The 20,319-nt window shown below is 36.3% G+C and overlaps 1 protein-coding gene across 2 annotated transcripts in view; it reads right to left on the bottom strand.

The window, feature by feature from the left end:
* Positions 1–20,319, bottom strand: part of LOC125235427 (inositol-trisphosphate 3-kinase A) — a 215,009-nt gene that overhangs the window by 83,167 nt on the left and 111,523 nt on the right. The window contains exon 1 of one of the 2 annotated variants that reach the window (XM_048141986.1): positions 8,510–9,048. The exons of the other annotated variant lie outside the window; for it this stretch is intronic. Coding sequence (XP_047997943.1) covers positions 8,510–8,968 — 459 coding nt within the window. The 5' untranslated portion in view covers positions 8,969–9,048. Of the gene's footprint in view, positions 1–8,509; positions 9,049–20,319 lie in introns of those variants that run through there. 2 annotated transcript variants of the gene reach the window in all.

Here is a 20,319-nt window from a genome sequence, read left to right as displayed (position 1 = left end):
TGTAAACTTTATACTTTTACAATAAGGGTGTTAAAGAGCGTAGATAAGTTTGCATAAAAAGTAAGGTTGGAGCAAGCCCACGTTGGTGTAAATCATGGACATAGAAAAAATATAGACTAAGAAGCATGCGTTAATCTTATGTCAGCCTGTATACGATACCACGATACGCACACGATACGATACACTAAAAGCTCGATCTTTAAGACGCTGACAACATCCAATGACCTTGACGCTAGCATACACTGTCTATTCGTATGGGAGTAAGTGAGAGCGCGATGTCACTAAAAGAGCCCGCGGCTTGGTACGAAAAGTATATGCATTATTTGTGCAATATGTTTCGATAGTGTTTTAGATGTGTATATTTCTCTATCTTAGAACAAATTAAATTATTCTCATTTGAAAATATTTTAATTTGTATTTTTAAGTAGTGGTAGTAGTAGTAGCTCGGAACACTTGGAGGCCTTGGTCACTTTTTCTTTGTATATGACATTTATTTAATGTTTATGTATATTTCTGTTATTGTGATTTTAATTAAAGACAACTAAGTGAATAATTGAACGACATAAAACCGTTTAATGATGAACTCGAGACCAATCTTTGCAATTTTTTTCTATCGAGCCGATTTCATTAAATCGTGTATCGAGTACGTTTATGTTCGTTGAAATATAATGAATAATAACATATAATTTACTTACCGTACTAAAACTAATAGTTTGTCTTAAAAAAAACTGCGCACGTAACAGCAATTTTGCGCAATTGGGTGTTATAGCAAGGGGCTGATAACACCCAATTGCGCAAAATTGCGCAAATCAGTACCGTGGTACCGCTTTTACATTCCGATTATAAGATAATTATATGCATATTTGATGAGCAACTGGCTATCAGTCATATATTGTCGTAATGAAAAGTGGTACCACGATTACGTCTTACGTCACATACCCACCATCTAGGGGTTACTACTATCAATGTCATTAATGGTTCAAGTTGCTCAAAAAGTACAAGATTAAATAAAAGTGCGATATAAAGGTAAAAGAAGAAAAACAATGTTATGGATAGCCTTCTATAGGCACTAAACAGGTATCGTGCGTGGTTCTTGTGCTTCGCCATGTTGAGAGCACATTTCAATTTGCAACGGTCAATGAACTATGGACAAAAATGGTTGTTACGTGAATTAATTGTAACTTGTTAATTAAACACGGCGTAGTCAATTGTTACTACTACTTTGATGTTTTGTATGTTTACTGAAAAACTCTTTCTACTATAAGTAGTTTATTTTTATAATCATCAGAGAACATTTTATTATAATCTATTCAAAAATTTAATGTAGGTGGGTATATAATTCTTAAGTATTCCTAAGTTGCGCCTTTTAAATGAATCTACATACTTATGAATAGTTTATTTCCGTTTATAGCTTATACTTAGTTTACTTATTCCGTCCCAAAATCACAAAGCTCTTTTATTTGATACATTTTTTTTAATTTATTGAAAAAAAAAAGAAAAATTACACTTTTTTACATAAGACCCAACGTTGGCGAAACCTTGAAGAGGTTTGTGTGCCGATGGGGAGCTCAATATATACATACATACATACATACAATCACGCCTGTATCCCATAAAGGGGTAGGCAGAGCACATGAACTACTCAAGTTTCAGTGCCACTCTTGGCAAAAAGGGGTTGAAATAAAACGAAATTGTGACATTGCAGTGACAGGTTGCCAGCCGAGCCTACGCCACAATTTAACCCATAAGTATCCCACAGTCGACTTCTACGACACCCACGGGAAGAAAGGGGGTGGTGAAATTCTTAACCCGTCACCACACGGGCAAAATAATATATACTTAGGTAAATAATATTATGTACAAGAAAAAAGAATAACTTAGGGTCCCCCCACATCTAGCGTCTCGCGAGCGTCGCGTCGGGCCAACTATATGGAAAAAGACGCCGCGTCGACGCGACGTCGACGCGGCGTCAGGCTTTGCCCATACAGTTGGCCCGACGCGACGCTCGCGAGACGCTAGATGTGGGGGGACCCTTAGTACTGCCGAATGTGCGACTTTGCCGTTACTAAGGCCCACTTGCACCAACCACTTAACTCAGGGTTAGTGGGCTGTCAACTGTCGAATTCCATATAAAACGTAACAGTGGTGAATAACTGATAGACTGATGGATGTCGTCCAGTAAACTAATCATCATGATAAGTTGGTAGATCTAAAAAGAAAACAATTTTAAGTATTGTGGCGCCCTGTTTTCGATTTTTGATGGACATAATTATTTTCGCAAACAAAGTGTTTGTTTAAGAGGCAACGGCCGATCCTCCATCCATAGGTACAATCTTAATGTATTAGTACGAGTAAGCTTCATGGATACGTTACCCTTGAAATAATAAAAAAATCGAAAAATCCATAGCTCCACCGCGCTCCAAACATGTTCCGTAGAAGATTCATTAGGTCGCTACATTCTGGCACACCTCGAACACTGGCGATCAAATATATGAAAGAGGCGTGTTCCTAGCACACAGTCTAAGCTCGTGTAGGTGAACGCGTACTATGCTGGTATGCGTGAAATATGACAGGTCGACTGTTCGCGTTTTTGACAGGCGGTAACTGTGAGGTAACCGAGAGGGGATGAGCGGCACTTTCAGCAGGGAGCGGCAATGGCCGTACTGTACGATGGTACTTTATTATACTGTGCTTCTGGTCCCGATAATATAAAAAAAAGAAACCACCGACAAGAGAAGACCACGCTCCACAAACTAAAGACACGTGCCTGAAGAGCCATATCCTAAATGCCATGTATACATATGCGGCAATGTCAGTAATGTAATGACGTCCGAATGGATAATGATGGTGTTTGACGCAGCGCCGGACGGAGGTTCGTGCATGGAATGCGTTTACTGGAATTAATTGTATTGTGACATCTGCTGAATATAATGAATAATAAATAGCCAACCGGATTCTATTGAGAAAAAAAACACATTTTCATGAATGCAAAGCAAAATTAAATTAAAATTATTTTTGTTAATTTTATCTGTGGAAACACGTCAAACAACAAATCGAACGTAGAAAGGTTTTCATGAAAACCCTTTTGGAAAAACCGGCATGAGTTTATGTACAGTGAGCTGCGAAATTGCATTAGTAAGGTAAATAGTATTTACCAATTTTGATACGTCCTTGGTCATATTCATGACGTAAGTAAATTATTATGCATTCTGTTCACAGCTGGATACGAATTAATTGAATGTCTATATTTTTTACTATAACTTGTTGACTTACTGATTAATGAAACCACGTATTTACTAAATATACTTATTTCTAGGTCTCGAACACTTTAGGATTTTTTTTATTAGGTACGTAAAATATGACATGACATGCTACTCGTATGACCGAGAATAAATACCGCAAAAACTTTAAATGTAGGTAGCGAAGCACAACGGTACAAGTGCGTAAAAAAGGAAGTTCGAACGAGTGGCGATAAATTAAAACACGACCGGAGGGTTTTAAATCGACAAAGTTACGAATTTCCTTTTTGCACGTGTATCGCACGACATTTTTCAGTACAGGGGGCCGATCTTTGAGTCTCATGGCGTTCGAATTCAGAAAATTGTCACTGAAAATAATAGGCAATTCACCGTTTTCAACCGGTATTTTAGTGACAGTGAGACTCAAAAATCGGCCCCCAGATGGCCCTCCGAAGTTTCCATCTGACTTATAATGAACCACTTCTCGCACTAGTGCGTAAAAAAAAAAAAACCATCTGGGGATCAATTTTTGATTTTCGAACTCACGAATACGCCATTCGAAAGTCTGTGGTTTTCCACAGACGTAATGCTATTTTTGAAAAAGGACGGCTAGTAATTTTAAAACTAGTGGTAATGACCACTCGTTTTCGATTCTGTTACTAGAATTCAAATCGCTAGTAGTGGAAATATTATTGAACGAATTACACGAAACCGAATGGTCGAGATTCAAAAACCGGCCCCCTGTACTGAAAATATCATTTCAGTTGTTGAAATCGATTAATCAAATCGTTTGTCGATAAAAGTTGCTGTTTGAATGTGTGACAATATTTTTATTAACCTTAGAAAGTATTTAATAGCAATGTTTTAATGAGATCTCTGTTCCTAAACATTTAAGTTAATGTACCTAAGCACATGTAACATAGAATATTTTCAGTTGTAGTTGTAACAAAGAGAAAAACATCATTCTCTTGCCCTTATCCCAGTCACTTGGGGTCGGCGCAGCATGTCTTTCTCTTCCATACATCTCTGTCACTCGTCATCTCATCATTAACTTGTTTTAGTTCCATATCATGTCTCACACAGTCCATCCACCTCTTCTTCGGTTTTCCCCTCCCGTTACTTCCACCACCTTCCACATTCATTCGTAATATCTTTCTCGTCACATGCCTTTCATCCCTCCGCATTACATGTCCATACCATGCTAGTTGATTCGCTCTTACTTTTTCAACTATCGGTGCTACTTTCAGGCTTCCTCTGATATACTCATTCTTTATCTTATCCATTCTTGTGACGCCACACATCCATCTTAACATTCTCATCTCTGCTACATGCAATCTCTTTTCATCCGTCACCTTTAGGGCCCAACACTCTGATCCATACATGACAAAGAAAAAACAAAGAGAAAAACACCTCGATAATATTTCGTCAGATTTGTTTCTAATTTGAATCATAGTTTCAGTTCAAAATCAGATAATGATATCATATCATTGAACGCTCAGCAATTTCTAAACGTCTAGTATAAATGAAATTAATTGCCGTGGTAAATTGAAATTCACGCCATCTATTGCTACTGGTAAGAACTTGCACGAAGTAATATAACTGGTACAGAGCTTGATATGCGTACGCGCATTGCGCTGTTACCTGTTTAACGGAAACTCTGTATAGATGGCGCTACTGGTCTTAAACATATAACAGAACTAAAAAGCATTGAAAACTGAGTTCTTTTTTATTGTTACTCTTTTTGTATTGTTAATACATGTTTGTGTCATTGAACAATTTATCGCCAGCCGCCACCAATCAGAAACTGTAAATACATTACCTCTTTCAAGCACAATCTTAAACAGCATCTACTTGATGAATCTCAACTAAATGATTAATACTAAGCGGCCACATTTGCAATTATTTACATTTATAAATAATACGTTCGGTCAGTAGGTACACACTGTACACACACACTTTCTCTATTACGCCCAAACATAGTTTCTGTTTAAGTGCTCTTACGTTCTGTTTAGTTATAAGACTTAGTTATTAATTTTCTGGGTGTCCTGAAAACCAGTGCCGTGTCTATTAGACACGGTATTCGCTGAGTGGCATCCTATTTGGTGTACTAGTTATTAAGTATTACTTGTATTTATCATGTATCTGTATGCCAAATAAATATTTTCTATTTCTATTTCTATTTAAATAAATATGTATTACAATTACCTTAACAAGATATGTTTGAACTTGATTGGTGGGTGAGTTTTGGGATGAAAAGTCCTGTCATTTTCCGAGTTAAGTACTTGGCGGAAAAAAGGTAATTCAGTTAACCCAGTATATTCGAATAACTAAATATTATTTCACTTGCAATATTAGTACCTATAATAAATATTGTCGCTATTAACCGAAGTGCTCCCAATTCCACCGGATCGGATCATCCATTATAAGTATTGACAGATTTTATCGATCCATTGTCACCTCGGCTCAATCGATAGCCGAAGTAACCCGAGTGCTTTGCTTAATGCTGGTTATAATGAGATAAACAGGCTGGCGGGCTGACAAACATCGTATCGGGAGCAGTGCGATGACTTTAAATGCTAACTTGTAGTATAACTCGGTAGGCCTTTTCGAAAAGTGGTAGAGTCAAGGGCCCATTTACGCCGCGCGCGAACTCTCATACGATTTTAGTTACATTGAGGGCTGTATGGTTATATACAATTCAGCACACCAATTTCATGCGAGTTCTCGCACAATGTAAATGGGCCTTAATGGGCATGTGATACTGATAACGTCATACTAGGTTTATGGCCGTAATAGTTAACGTGCATCTACATAAATAATAAATATGTAGCTAGCTTAGATAGACTTTAGTGTTTTACATGTCTTAACGTTTTTGCGGCAAAATGTGGCATTAACCGAGTTACAAGATACAGTGTCAAAACTTAAACTACGCACCATAAGAATCTTTACATCGCGACTTGCTTTAAACATGAAGACGGAAAAGTGTTATCCTATCTAAATGTTTTAAGCACAATTAATTTAAGAAAGGTATGCTTGAATAAACTTGGCATCGAATAGGTACTGTAAGAGAGTCGGCCTATCAGTGGAGAGCATCCAAACATTTAAACAACGCTTTGAATCAATATTTTTTTTATATTTTAGGAGCTAAGTACAACCGTTCACTCTCAATCGCTGCTTCTATATGAATGCCCCATTGAAGTGTCTGTTTTCCTTGACGTTTTTTTATACTGTTCCAATTTTAAATCAGGGACTGCCAGTCAGCGACCATGACTGCTGTAAAAGGTTTCATTCTGAATGCGAAACCTCTTACATATCCCTCCCCCTTATGTTAGAAGCAGCCATTGTTCACAATACTACACCCTATCCTATCCTATTCTATCCTAACTACCGGTTGGCCCTACCTAAGCCAGGCCCCCCTACACACAAAAAAAAAAATCTCCTAACACCCAATAGTGACAGCCTCATTCAAGGTAGCCAACATCTAACGCTCTTTGCGTGGTTGCCTAGTCCACGGTTGAGACCGCCATAATTTGGATAGTTGGACTATAGCCAAGGTCCTCGCAAATTAGTCAGATATGGACTATGGTTAGGAAAACCAATGGCAAAAACCTAACCCCTGCCCATCGACTAAACCCTTTTATTTTGAACTTTCTGACAGCTAATTGTCTGTGGCCATGACTAGATGACATTGACATGACAGCTGTTAGCAAATTCACCTAACTTCAAGTAAAAAAACAAGGCAAAACGTTTATTTCACATGAAAAAACATAATAAATTTTGAAGATGCCGATTCTTGTTGGCGGTGGCGTTGAAGTGGGGGCTTCTCATGGCCGCCAATCTTCCCGCCGCGCCGGTTGCGAAGTGAAGTGGAGCCCGAACGGCTCATGAAGATTGCTGCAGCTGCAGTGCGCTGCACGTTGGTGATGACGACGAAGTGGGGGTTGCATATGACCGCCAGCCATCTCGCCACACCGTGAACAGCTGGATCATCTGGTCATCTAGTCGGCCTTGTCTTGATACATGTAAAAGAAATGTGTATGAACTTTGTTCTTTGTAGTCAGGAAATTATAAGGGTGTTGTGACATATTACTCTATAACTTTAAACGATTGTATCTATTTATTAAATATTTACAGTTTGGGGTGTGTTTTATTCCACAGTTTACATATTTTCATATAACTTAACCTTATTGGTAGCTATAGGAAAACATTATGGAATAAATAAGCCTATCAAATAGTTTTTATTCTAATATAAACATTGCATAAATAATATGTATAGTATTCTACATGTTATATATTGCGCCAAAATAATTAGTTCTATGTGGTTATTTACAAATAATTATCCTTTTTAATATTAGGGATAGGCAAATGACATTTTCTGTCACAAGTCGTTTTTCCTTTGAAATAATGTACATTTTAGTTCACTAATCACAATTATTCCCTAAGTTCTACAATATAATGTATAATTAAAAGATTGAAACTAAATTTACATTGCCTATCTAATGTAACCTACATATCTAGAAAGATTTACTGCATATGTGTATGATTAAGTATATAGGTATGCTGGAGCTGATGTTCACGCAATTTGCGTCGACGCCCATGGTCACCGATAAGGAGTCGTAGAGTTTCTTGAATAACACAATCTTGAGCGCCCGTTGCTCTGTTGAATGTCTCGCATTCCATTTTTACGTCAATTCTGCACAGCTATATTTTAACTACGGAATGGGTGATAATGAGTATTAAATAATAAGAAGTATATCACCCGGGATAGCTCTATGTAGTGGCGACGATGGTCACTATGAAATCCTTCTTCTTAAAGCGCGTTTGGCTTATCGCTTGGCATACGCTTCCTCGCGCTATGAGGTCGGGGTTCGTTGTCTGAAAACTCTGAAACCGAAACTAGGGGAAACTTTCAGACGTTAGTGCCTCCACCATGTAAGAGAGTCGGCCTATCAGTGGAGAGCATCCAAACATTTAAACAACGCTTTGAATCAATATTTTTTTTATATTTTAGGAGCTAAGTACAACCGTTCACTCTCAATCGCTGCTTCTATATGAATGCCCCATTGAAGTGTCTGTTTTCCTTGACGTTTTTTTATACTGTTCCAATTTTAAATCAGGGACTGCCAGTCAGCGACCATGACTGCTGTAAAAGGTTTCATTCTGAATGCGAAACCTCTTACAGTACTCATAGCGTAAAATTTTCAAGTTGGATCATTGCTCGAGTACGCAAGATTTCTGAAAAGTAAATAATAAATAACAATTGTACATACCCGTTTTAACGCCTTGTTTGCATCCGTAGTAGGGCTCGGCATGTAGAAATCCACAATACCAAGCAGACAATCATCACAGCGACACACATCACTGGGCAACGAAGACATAGAACCGAAGCTACTGCAGCTATCCATAGAGTCCGTTCTCACTAGCTTTCCTGTGCTCAAAGCCTCCATCTTAGCTACTAGCAGGGACTCCATGAGGCTTCTAGGCCGGCCAGGCGAGCGCGAGCGGCGAGCGAAGTCGGGACTCTGCGACCTGTATCGCAGAACGTCAGGTGACAGAGGCCGGTAACGTTCGAGCACGTCAGGTGACAACGGGCGTCGTAGATCTAGAGACAAGTCTGGCGACATGGCTCGCCGCGACAACTCAGGCGCGACTAGGTCTGATGAGGATGCGCGTGAGAGCGGGGGCGTGGCGCTCCGGCAATGTGACGATGTCATCTTTGAAGCACGCATTGATGGCTCTTTAATGTTCACTTTATAACATCCATGTGTTTTGTTCAATTCAAACAATGCACTGTACACGCATTATTGGTGTTTCACTGTACAGTTGTACATCATGCATATCACTGTAAGGCACTGGTCCCACTGCGAGCTAGTAAGCTATGAGCTATCGGCTATAAAAACGAACAAAAGATAATGTAAATAAAAGAGACACGGCGATGTTTATAGTTACTCGCCCAGCGGTGAGCTATCAATATCGCCGTGTCTCTTTTATTCGCACGGGGGTGCTTATCTTTTGTTCGTTTTTATAGCCGATAGCTCATAGCTTACTAGCTCGCGGTGGGACCAGTGCCTAAAGCTAAATTCGGTTTTAATGAGTATGAACACGCGATCAGCATAGCAGCTTCAGCAGCTTGATAAGCATTTTCATTATAGTAAGTCAGTGCCCAAAGAGCTACAACAAATAATCATTTTACTGTTTCGCTTTACATAAAAGTTACCCACTCACGAAGTATAAATGTAATAATTAAATGGGACTAAGTATTTCATTTCTAAGAAACTGCTTTTGACATAGGTAGAATATAATTTGTACTGTCTAATTGTCAATGTCATAGACAAAAAAAACTATCTATGGTCAATAATATTGACATGAAGGTCTATTTTTCTATTTTATTAAAGGAAGCCAACCGTAAAAAGAGTAGGTATCCAAAAATGAAGTTTCCTTTTAATCTACCTATTTAAGTAGGTATATACCTGTACCCATATTAAAAACTCTGTTTACATTAATTGCAGTTTATGATATCTCTACATTAAACCAAGTTCCAATTTGACACTCAATAACAAGATTTCCTTCTACGTCGCAAATTTGCAATTTTATTACAAGCACTTAAGATGTAAATTGCTGGCGATTAACTTTCGTATGGGGCCATATTTTGCTGAAATTACTCGATACGGTGTTTTTGTGCCAATCTTTGCGGTAGTCGTATAATTATGATAAAGGGTTTGGTACATTTTATGTTGTTTGAACATTTTATTTAAGCGTTTTTATAAACCAGTTATTACACTCACAATATAAATTTCATTGATAATTGATATACCTAATACTGAAACTGAAAAAGGATAATATTTTATACATATCTTATAATATGATTTACTAAATATAAAATTGTCTTCGGTTACCGCGATAGTTACCTACTCATCAAATAAAACTTATGTAAACTGATTGTATCGCGTATAATGAATTTACAATTCATCCCGACGTTTCGAACACTCTACAACATTCGTGGTCAACGGGTGACAGGAAAAATTACAATGTGCAAAAGCTACCCACATACAAGAAATATTAATTGAAAACTCATTATATGCGATATAATCCGTTTCCATAGTTTTATTTTATTACTAAATATAAAGTTATAAAAACTGTTTTCCACTGGTTAGTATTATTACTGATATATCATTTTTCATTTTAAATAAATGTCTTCTTAAAATCACAAATACATTTGAGTTTAGGTAATGATTAATAGGAAATACGTCAGCAATTAAGGTGTTTAAACATTCTTTAAGAAAAACAGGGGCTAGTTTTAAAATAGATCGTAGTTATCTCCTTATTTCTAAAAGATTAATGATCCACTCATATATCAATCCAAACCTGCAAACCCGTTCATACCAAGTATTTATTTCCTTGTAAGTTTGTTTGTTTACATCTGGCTCCGAACCAATACAGGTCATTAGTTATGCGAGCCGCGTACGAAAATGTAGCCTTACACATGTGCGTCACTACCTTGAGCGAAAACACTGGAAGTGACAACTTGACAGCCGTAACATTACATGGAATACTTCATCCATTTACCACTAAAGATACACTATAGATTTAGTGCCAAAAGGGTTTCCATTGTATTTTTCCCGAAACGTTCGTTTGGGCATTTTCAGAATTTGGGACCCAATTAGCGTAAATAACATATTAACAAAAATTAACTTGCTGTCAGTTTTGTGACGACAATTACTTAAGCGTAAAATATGTCTAAAAATTTACTTTTTTTACATTCTGAATGTACTTAGATTATCGCTCAAAGTTTACGTAATTAAATTTCATGTAAAGTAAAGTAAAATTCTTTATTTGCGTTAAATGTGGTTAAAAATAGGTATCATAATAATTGCAAGTATCACACATTTAGCCTTATTTATAGCATGCAAAAAATTCAACTTAAACCTAAAATATTTATTTACATTTCATGCAACAACACAGAAATGAAAGTAGTTTACAATAGTAAAAAGTACTTACAAAAATTTAAATTGAAAAAATTGAATGTCATTAGTCACAGTCAGTTAGGTATAGCCTGACAAGTTTTTATTTGACCCTCGCCACGTTGCGGATTTTCAGCGGAACTAATTTATTTTACTGGCAAGGATTAATATTTGACACCCGTCGTCAAAAGTCATTGAATGTCAGTGATGTAAACGAGAAGTAAATATTTTCAATTTTCTAACGGTTTCATCGCAAATTTGCCCAAAATAATATTTAAAAAAGTGAAAATAATTATACTTAAGGTGATAATTTACTAACAACAAAAAAGGATGAAGGATTTCACAGTATTTCGATAACAATGTTCCGAAATCGTTTGTTGACATGTCCGGTACTGACAATTTATAGTGCGGTTGTCCTGTACTGATTATTTGGTTTCGATTTAGCTTAATTTATTTTTTGTTCTTATTTAAGGTGTCTGTAGCTCTGCCGTGAAAAATATTTATAGAAATAAGAAGGCCGTTACATCATTGACACCAGTATAAAACAAGGTCCCACGCAAAAAGAAAATAAACATCGACGACTTCGATAAAGGCACAAGATTCATGGATTTTAGGCTGTGCGGAAACAAGTAGCGAGTATTTAAACCTTGCTTATTAAACTTTGATTCTCTAAAACCCTGTTTTCAATTTCTACAAATATTAAAGCGAAACCAGTACACGCTGTCCCCATTATATATGACGTCCGCACATTATTGCCATATGAAAGCGATTTGTAGCGACACTCTTTCAGGGTCAAATAAAATCTTGTCAGGCTTTAGTCAAAAAAATCCTTAATGTTGTAAAAATAATTATTCAATAGCCAATTATGCAATGTCCGTTTGAATATTTTTATGTCACAAATTTCTTTAATATCTAATGGTAATTGATTGAATACTTTCATAGTCATTACATGGCAGTTATTTTTGAATAAAGCACTTTTAAACATTGGTCCCATTAATCTTGTAGGGTCTGTGCAACGCTTAATTGTCGTCACAAAACTGACAGTGAGTTAATTTTCGTTAACAACTTACGCTAATTGGGGGTCCCAAATTCTGAAAATGCCCGCATTTGTCATGCTAGTTTGGTCAATGTCAGTACATCTTGTACTGAGACCATAGATTAAATATTAGAGACTGACTGAAATACGTTAATACGTTTCCGTAACAATACGAAGGCAAATCTTTTCGCGTTACATCTGTAGAAGAATATTAAATACCTTGAGATGGATTGATATTCAGAAAGTAAACAACTCAATAGCAATAATAACAATACCAAATGGCTTGCCATTATTACTGTTATCCGTTAAGAATCCATTTAATTCGTATAAATTACTACTTTACATAAAATTTGCCTAAATAAATAAGAAGTTGAACACATGTTAAGTTGCCTTGGTCAGTTTTGTGACGCAATATCTACGCCAAAAAGAATTTATACTTTTTCCCCTCACTAGCTCGGAAACACGTGTTTTGTCCTTTAATACCAGCTGGTAAAAACGCATTTTATCCACTAGTGGGTAAAGTAATTTGACCTTGAATAAAGTTAAATTAACTGCTTTAAAATTGATAAAAGTAGATGAATCTAGTAATAAAGAAGATTTACCACCTGTGGAACTACTGGAAGCAGTGATAAACGCATTTTTTGTGTTGTAGTTTCCTCGCTATAGTGATGGGAAAAGTTTTGTGTTACACTCGGGTGCAAATGTATTTTACTTCTCGTGTGTTAAAAAACTCGCAAGTTCAGGATTCTATTCCTTTCGCTTGCTCGTTTTTTAATTCCACACTCGGCGTTAAAATACAACTTTGCTCCCTTGTATAACAAATAACTATTTTTCTATTCCAGCGATTATTTTTTGTTTTTCCAATGGGCATATAATTTGTCGATGTGGTACCTATCTTCAGCTAATAAGTATTACGTTTTCACCACGTGATTGGATAGTAGAATGCTGGCCATCTCAAGAGATTGATTATTTTCAAAACGGTCAAACATCCTAAACATTCGGGAACAAGTGTAGTAGGGCTAAGATGGACTGGATGATGGATGGCTGTCTATCATTCATCGGCATATTCATCATACCTGTCACATTCTACAAGTATATGTGTAAAAATTAAGCATGACCAATTTGACCATGACAACAGACAAAACATAACAATAATACCACTGCTGGCCTGGAAAAACTGCTGATATAGGTACCTAGCACAGAAATGAATATACACTAGAAGAAGCAAATGTATCTACTTCGCGTGTCCGAACTCAGTGGCAGCCACTGAGATGGCCATTTCTAATGACAGTCCACATACGTCAGCTGTTGCAGCCGCACGTAAGAAAAAAAATACAAAATGCCTCATTGCATGATAATTAACTGCACCAGCCCAAATATTTCCAGCGCACAAAAACAAAAACATATTTCCCATCACACGTAAGTAATTTTTAAATAATATTGTGCGTGAATTCATTTTTAATAATTTTTTCCGTATTTTTATTTATGCGTCCAAGGATGTACCTAAGTAACTATAGAATTACGTTACAAACCGGCGTTTACATTGCATTGCTGCGTTTGCTTTAAGCGTTTGATCGACCATGTGTGTTAAAGAGATGATGAATATGAGGCTAGCGATACTCTCGCGTATCGCTTCGACTTCGTAGTACAGCCCATTTCTCATTCGTCCGTCAAATTTAGCGACTAGTGTTGTTCGTTCTACAATAAATATCAATAATCGTTTGTAATCGATAATCGAACAGACGAATGATAAACACTATTGTCTATTACAAAACACAATTTAGTAGTTATTAATAAAAATATACTCGTGTTCTAATTTTAATAAAATAGTTACGTATTTGTTTTACAAGGAGCAAAGTTGTTGTTTAACCGCACGTGCCAATATTGATACTCGAGCAAGCGAAACATTCCAATATTAAACCGCGAAGTGGTGGTTCGAGAAGTGGAATCTTGAGCGTTGTGAGGGTTTCAAGGCACGAAGGTTGAACAAACTTTGCCACCGAGTAAAACACAATTATTTTTCACTACACCAACACGAATTGAATCGAATTACTCACTATGAAATATCAAATTACTTAAATAAAATCCATCAATTTATTCAATATGTATGATTCAAAATTATCATTTACATATTATTAAATTCTACCAGCTAGCTTATGACATCAAGTTACATTTTTTTTAAATACTTTGCACTCTTGTGGATAAAATGAAATTTTTGCTATCCGTTTTCAAATAATCAAGAGTTTTTATCAGTTGGTGTGGTGAAAATATTATAATTTTAATCATATACAACATAAGTATAACGTTTAAAAACACTCTTTCTTATAGTTTCCCACATGATCCGGTCGTAAAAGAAAAATGGATTGCAGCCACGGGAAGGAAAAACTGGTTTTTCATGACGTATTCGGCTAGCTTTTCTTTTGGCTTCAAAAATGTCTTCCCTGGTTTTCTTTTGAGACTTTGCTGTTTCTATAGCCTACAAAAAGTTAAATATGATTCTGCTTGCTCACAAAGTTAAAACTGATACTGTATAGGTACCTAACCTATACTGTAAACATATAGGAAAAGTATAAGATAAAACCGCTTTTCGACTAAATGTATTTCTGAAATTTAATTCAAAAATTATTCAATCACTCCGTTGAAAATCATTCGTCTGTCAGAAAATCGATACCATTCATGTTAATCGATTTGCGATTTTTAGGTTATCTGAATTGATTATGTCTCTTACTATGCGTTTCAATGGTAACAATCTTTCTTGTTTCTATAAAATGTCAACAAATATATTTAAAATACTTACTTGATATTAATATTACGCGAAGGTATCCAAAAGCGTGGACAGAATGAAACCGCTTAATAGCGTGACGTGAGCGTGAGCTCCCTCTTTGAATCTTTTTGTCATACTACTCGATTTTTGGGATAGTTTGCAGGGGAGCGGGGAGTGAGCGAGCGAGCCCACAGATATAAAATCTATGTGTACGAGAGAGACGGCTGCATTGTTGCGGGGCGGAGGGGCATTGGTGTCTTTGAATCGTTTAGGTTTTCCCATCACTAAATGCCGACCGTGACGTCTCAGTGACAGCTAAAAAGTCGGCACGCTTGGTTCCCATACAAATGGTGCTATTTACTTCATCTACTGAATATCTAAATCTGTGGTACCTAGTCAATTCATAACAGGTTCTATAGGTGGAAAAAGACCGCAATCCAGCACGATAGTGAACCAGCCGGTGTAGCCGAATGAATGGCGATCGTCAACGCCAGACGCCGACAGAAATGCAGTCTAGCTCTGTCGCGCCAATACGCAAGAGCTATTTACGAAACAGATATTATCGTGAGCGTTTCTGCATTTGGCTACGTATCCAGGTCATAAAATTGGTATCTGCCCATAAAGCCATAGAAATCACAAAGGAAAGACCTAGAAAATGTTTTATTTGACAACGATCTATTTTGACCCCCTTTTTTAGCAGTTTGGGTCTGCTAACTTGGCAGGACCAAGTGACAAATCAAAGGGTTCTTGAATAAGCGCAGTTGCCTGTCTTACCGCTCTACTCAAACAGAGACGCTTGCGGTGGCATGTGCACCGAATGGAACCCTCTAGAATACCCTGACGTGTCATACTAGGTGCAGTTTCGTATGCTAAAAGGAACGTTGAAAGACCGATGCTACGCTTTAGAGACTGTGTTAAGCGAGACATGTCAGCATTTAAATTCGATCATCAAGCCTGGGACACCTTAGCTGAAGATCTTGATGAATGTCGAAAGCGTGTTGTGGAGGGGAGACGGCTAGGCGACGAAGCGTAGTTTGTAGCAACCCGAGACTGGAACCTCTGGTGGCATGAGTTTACTCTGCCAAAAATGTGGCAGGTTGTGCCGCTCGCGAATCGGCCTCCACAGTAGGGTGGAGCGAATTTAAAAATTTTGGAAATATGCAATTGAATACCACTCAAAGAATGCCTATTTTTATGTAGATTCCGAGAAAAATAATAAAAAAAATCTAGCTGTATACTTTTGGCCCTCTACCATTGATTTAATAAAAAAATATTGATATTTTTTTGTAAAATATCAATTTTTAATTTTACATATTTTTTTACATTTATATATTAAACACCACCTTTGGTATTGGAAATGATTTTAATTTCAATTTTTTTTACTTTGAAACATTTTTTTTCTAAGACCTAAATTGACTGTAAACTTGAAATTTTCCAAAAAATCCTATTTATATATAACTAGTGCTTAAAAAAATATTCTAAGCATGTGACAGAAAAGCTATCAATCGAAATAAACTCATAGCACAAAGAACAACATAACTGTCCAACCAAAATTTTTGGTTATAACGCATCAAAGTATGCTTAAATTGCCCAATTAACGCCTAAAATGTCACTTTTGGTCATCATGTAAAAATAGGAAAAATCAAGAGAAATGCAAAAACCCAAAGCATTTTATTTATATCTAAAGATGTCCTTTCATATAAAATACAACCCAAAAAATATACTGTACTTGTTACTTCGTTTATCGTATTTCGCATGATAACGTGATTATTGAGTTAAAAATTAAATATTGAAGTATCATTTTTTATTATTTTTTAATAAATTTAAACATTGTTATGGTTAAATTCACTTCATAACAGGTTTTTTTGTATCATAAATTAATAATATAAAATAAAAATTGACATCAGACATATTTAATTTATTTATTAATTTTACCTTATTTTTTTTTTGGTTTTACGGCTGGTAGAGGGCTAAAAGTAGAACCTAATTTTAAATTTGATACCGGAAATATAATCTACAATTTTTTTAGCAACTTTCGATACCTATTCCGTTATAAATTTCTAATTTTTAATGTTCTCCATACAAGCACGCTCCACCCTACTACAGTCATCAAACCCGTTGTCTAAACAGCAATGCGTAAATCATCTGCAATAGACGCAAAGGCCCGTGATGGTGATGATGGTCTGCTACGCAAGCATCGTAGAGTAGTACCTACTCTGGAGAACGAAGCAAGGAGGAGGTAGGTATCTAGGTATAATTTAAAGGCTAAGGTATACTATCTGGTTTTGCTTTTCTAGCGTCTATATCCCCGTAGACCGGTACGAGCGTTGTATAATCCGATAATAATCTACGAGCAGCCTGGGCACGCTTGACTCGCTTCCTCGTTGAATTGTCTAATGTCGCCATGCCTGGCTGAATGGCGGGATTTATAAATATTATTTTCGTTCTGTTTTCTTTTCTTTGAGCGGTCGGGCGTTTTTTTTCAAAATTTTAATTTTGTGGTTAAGTTAGTTATTACTGCCTGCATTGCTGAGAACAGTAAATAGTCCGAGCACGTAACATAATACATTCGATTTTTGAACTGTAGAAATCAAATAATTTTCCAAATTCAAATTCGGAAAGATCAGCCTTGATCTTAAAAGGATAGTATTTTACTAAAAATGAAAAAAAAAACGAAAATTATAAATGATCATCGTTTCGGGCAAGACTCGAACTTGTGACTTTTCGGAACACCGGTTCCGATCGCTATAAACAAAGCTAAAAACCAGACGCGCGCGAATCTGTCCAATCGTGGTCCAATCCTTCCCTTTAGCTTAAATCGCATAGTTCGAGTATTATAATTATACTGTGTAGTATTTGTTGCAAATGTAAGATACTATACTAAGTAAGTTTGATAAAAACTGATTAAATTTTATGAAGGGCTTCTAGCTTCGTTAAATCTGTCGTCCAGGTTTTCCGGGGCCACAGACTAACGAGCATCCAATTATCGATGTGCTCGAGATTTCTGCAATTGTGAGATTCCGCGGACATTCTATATCCCATGACACGGGTTACGTGGTGACTAACAATCATTTGTAAATAGTCCCTATTTTTTTTTTAATTTATATTATGTATTATCTGTGGTCGACGTTGGTGAGGGCTGGCGTGATGACGCTCTGTGTCTGTGTTATCGCTTCAACAAAGTACTAAGGTACATCAGGACAAATCCCGACTAGGGGCAACTGTAACTGATCATTTTTTTCTATTATTACACATATAATATAACCAGTGGACACTATTTAATAATGCAAACATTGTAGAACATGGAAAAAAATGGATCAGTTTGTATTTGTCCCCCAGGCGATATTGTCTCGCTGTACCTTAGTAGTAATTTATCAAAAATACGAGTACCTGCCAATTACCACATACACAGGTACAAACATTTTAAAACATTTTTTCTGATGAACCTGGTTTTGAAATAGGGAAGAAGAAAGCCTTGCAAATAAAACAAGGACAAAATATCGTCTATCACAAAAAGCAGTTCCATGAGTTCCCTGACTCCCCAACGTTATAATTTGTACAAGAAATGTCACATGTGTGTTGTCTATGACCAATTAACACTGTATAAAAAAATGTATTTAAAGAGACCCAAACTTTCTTACGCAAGCCACAAAGCTGACCATATACGGAGCAAGCCGTATATCAAACCCACCGATTTGTCACCAGTAATGGAGCGTTTAGTCTACTGATAATGAACGTTACGACACACGGACTTAAACAAATACGATAAATAATCACTCTTCACATCTACGATATAAGGACTGGTGAATATAAAAATAGTAGCTTAAAGGTAGCTATGCTAATAGAGACTTATTTGGTAACGAGAAGGTATAATCAGGTTACTGAGATTTCATTGTGTCGCCTTTGTTTATAAACAATTAGAAGTGAATGTTCTAAATTAAGCATGTAAATAGATTGACTGTGATTAAAGTTTATTAAGAAGTATCAATAGGCTTGGCCATGTATGTAATACTAGTAAACGTACGAAGTGTATGTTTAAATGGGTAGGTAGATAAACTTCGTGAATTTTTGTTTCGCCTATGGTTGACTGGTAGAGAATGCCTTAAGGCATTAAGTCCGGCATTTGTACTATTTTTTTATGAAATAAGGTAAAAATAAATAAGTAAATTAAAACAGGGTGACATGTAAGTAGCCAATATGTATAAAATTTAAAAAAAACATACATTTAGGCAAATAAACAGGCAAACATTAAATATAAACAGTACGAAGACGTTTTAAGAGAAGAGGTTATATTTAGTTATACAAGAGAGAGACAAAAACTGAACCTACACATGCTAAGTGCTTTAAATATACAAATGGACTCGTAATATGTACGGAAAGTGATAATGACACCTAAAGTACGCAACATATACGTATATAGGCATATACGCAACACGTACCTGTTACGTAGGTTAGTTTCCTATTTAGAGTAGGTACGCTTAAGAATAATTGCCACCCACCTGAAACTGGTGACATCTTGTATTTTTACCGCACCAATGGAAAATATATCTTATACAGGTGAGATTTGCAGTCAAATAAATCTAGAGTTGAAGTCCAACTGAAGATATGATTTTTCCACTTTTAAATTTAGTTTAAGCTACCTGCTAAATTACTATCAAATTTATGTACTTGATCTAAAATGTGTCCATTAAGTAAAACTTAAACAGCTTGATATATTAAAGAAGGTAAAAAATCGAGGCTTGCTGGTCATAAATAAGCGAAGGGATAGGGTGTCCATGATGGAACATCAATTAGTCCTCGCATACCAGCCCAGAGTATTAAAATGCCTGCCAAAAGGCTAAATAGCTATCACGTACTGCATATAAAGTGCACGCTTTATTACTCCTTTAATTTATTATATAAAACCAGTCCCTGTACACAAATGTGTGCCTAAAGCAATGCTTTACTGAGTTGAAATTAAAACATAAAATGAAAAGGAATCGTTGCGTGCGATCGAATCGTAAAAACGATGAATTATAGACAGGGCAGGGGTAAGTCTGTGTTTTATTCTTAGGCGGGATTCAAGAGATAAATGCAAATGTACTACATAAATAACCGTTTACATTAGTTACAAATAAAATGTCATATTTATGGCATCAAATATTTTTATTGAATTCTCCTACAAGCTCGATTCGATTTTTTTTAATAATATAGTCAGCAAACGAGACGATCCGCCTGATGGGAAGCAGGCATCGCTACGCTACCCATTGACATAAGGAATTTTGGGGAAAATGTGAACAGAACTATGTAAACATAATTATTTACCTATTAAGGAACATT

The sequence above is a fragment of the Leguminivora glycinivorella genome, chromosome 17 (genome assembly GCF_023078275.1).
Source record: "Leguminivora glycinivorella isolate SPB_JAAS2020 chromosome 17, LegGlyc_1.1, whole genome shotgun sequence".
NCBI classification, from domain to species: Eukaryota; Metazoa; Arthropoda; class Insecta; order Lepidoptera; family Tortricidae; genus Leguminivora; species Leguminivora glycinivorella.
This window is presented reverse-complemented; position numbering and strand designations above follow the sequence as displayed.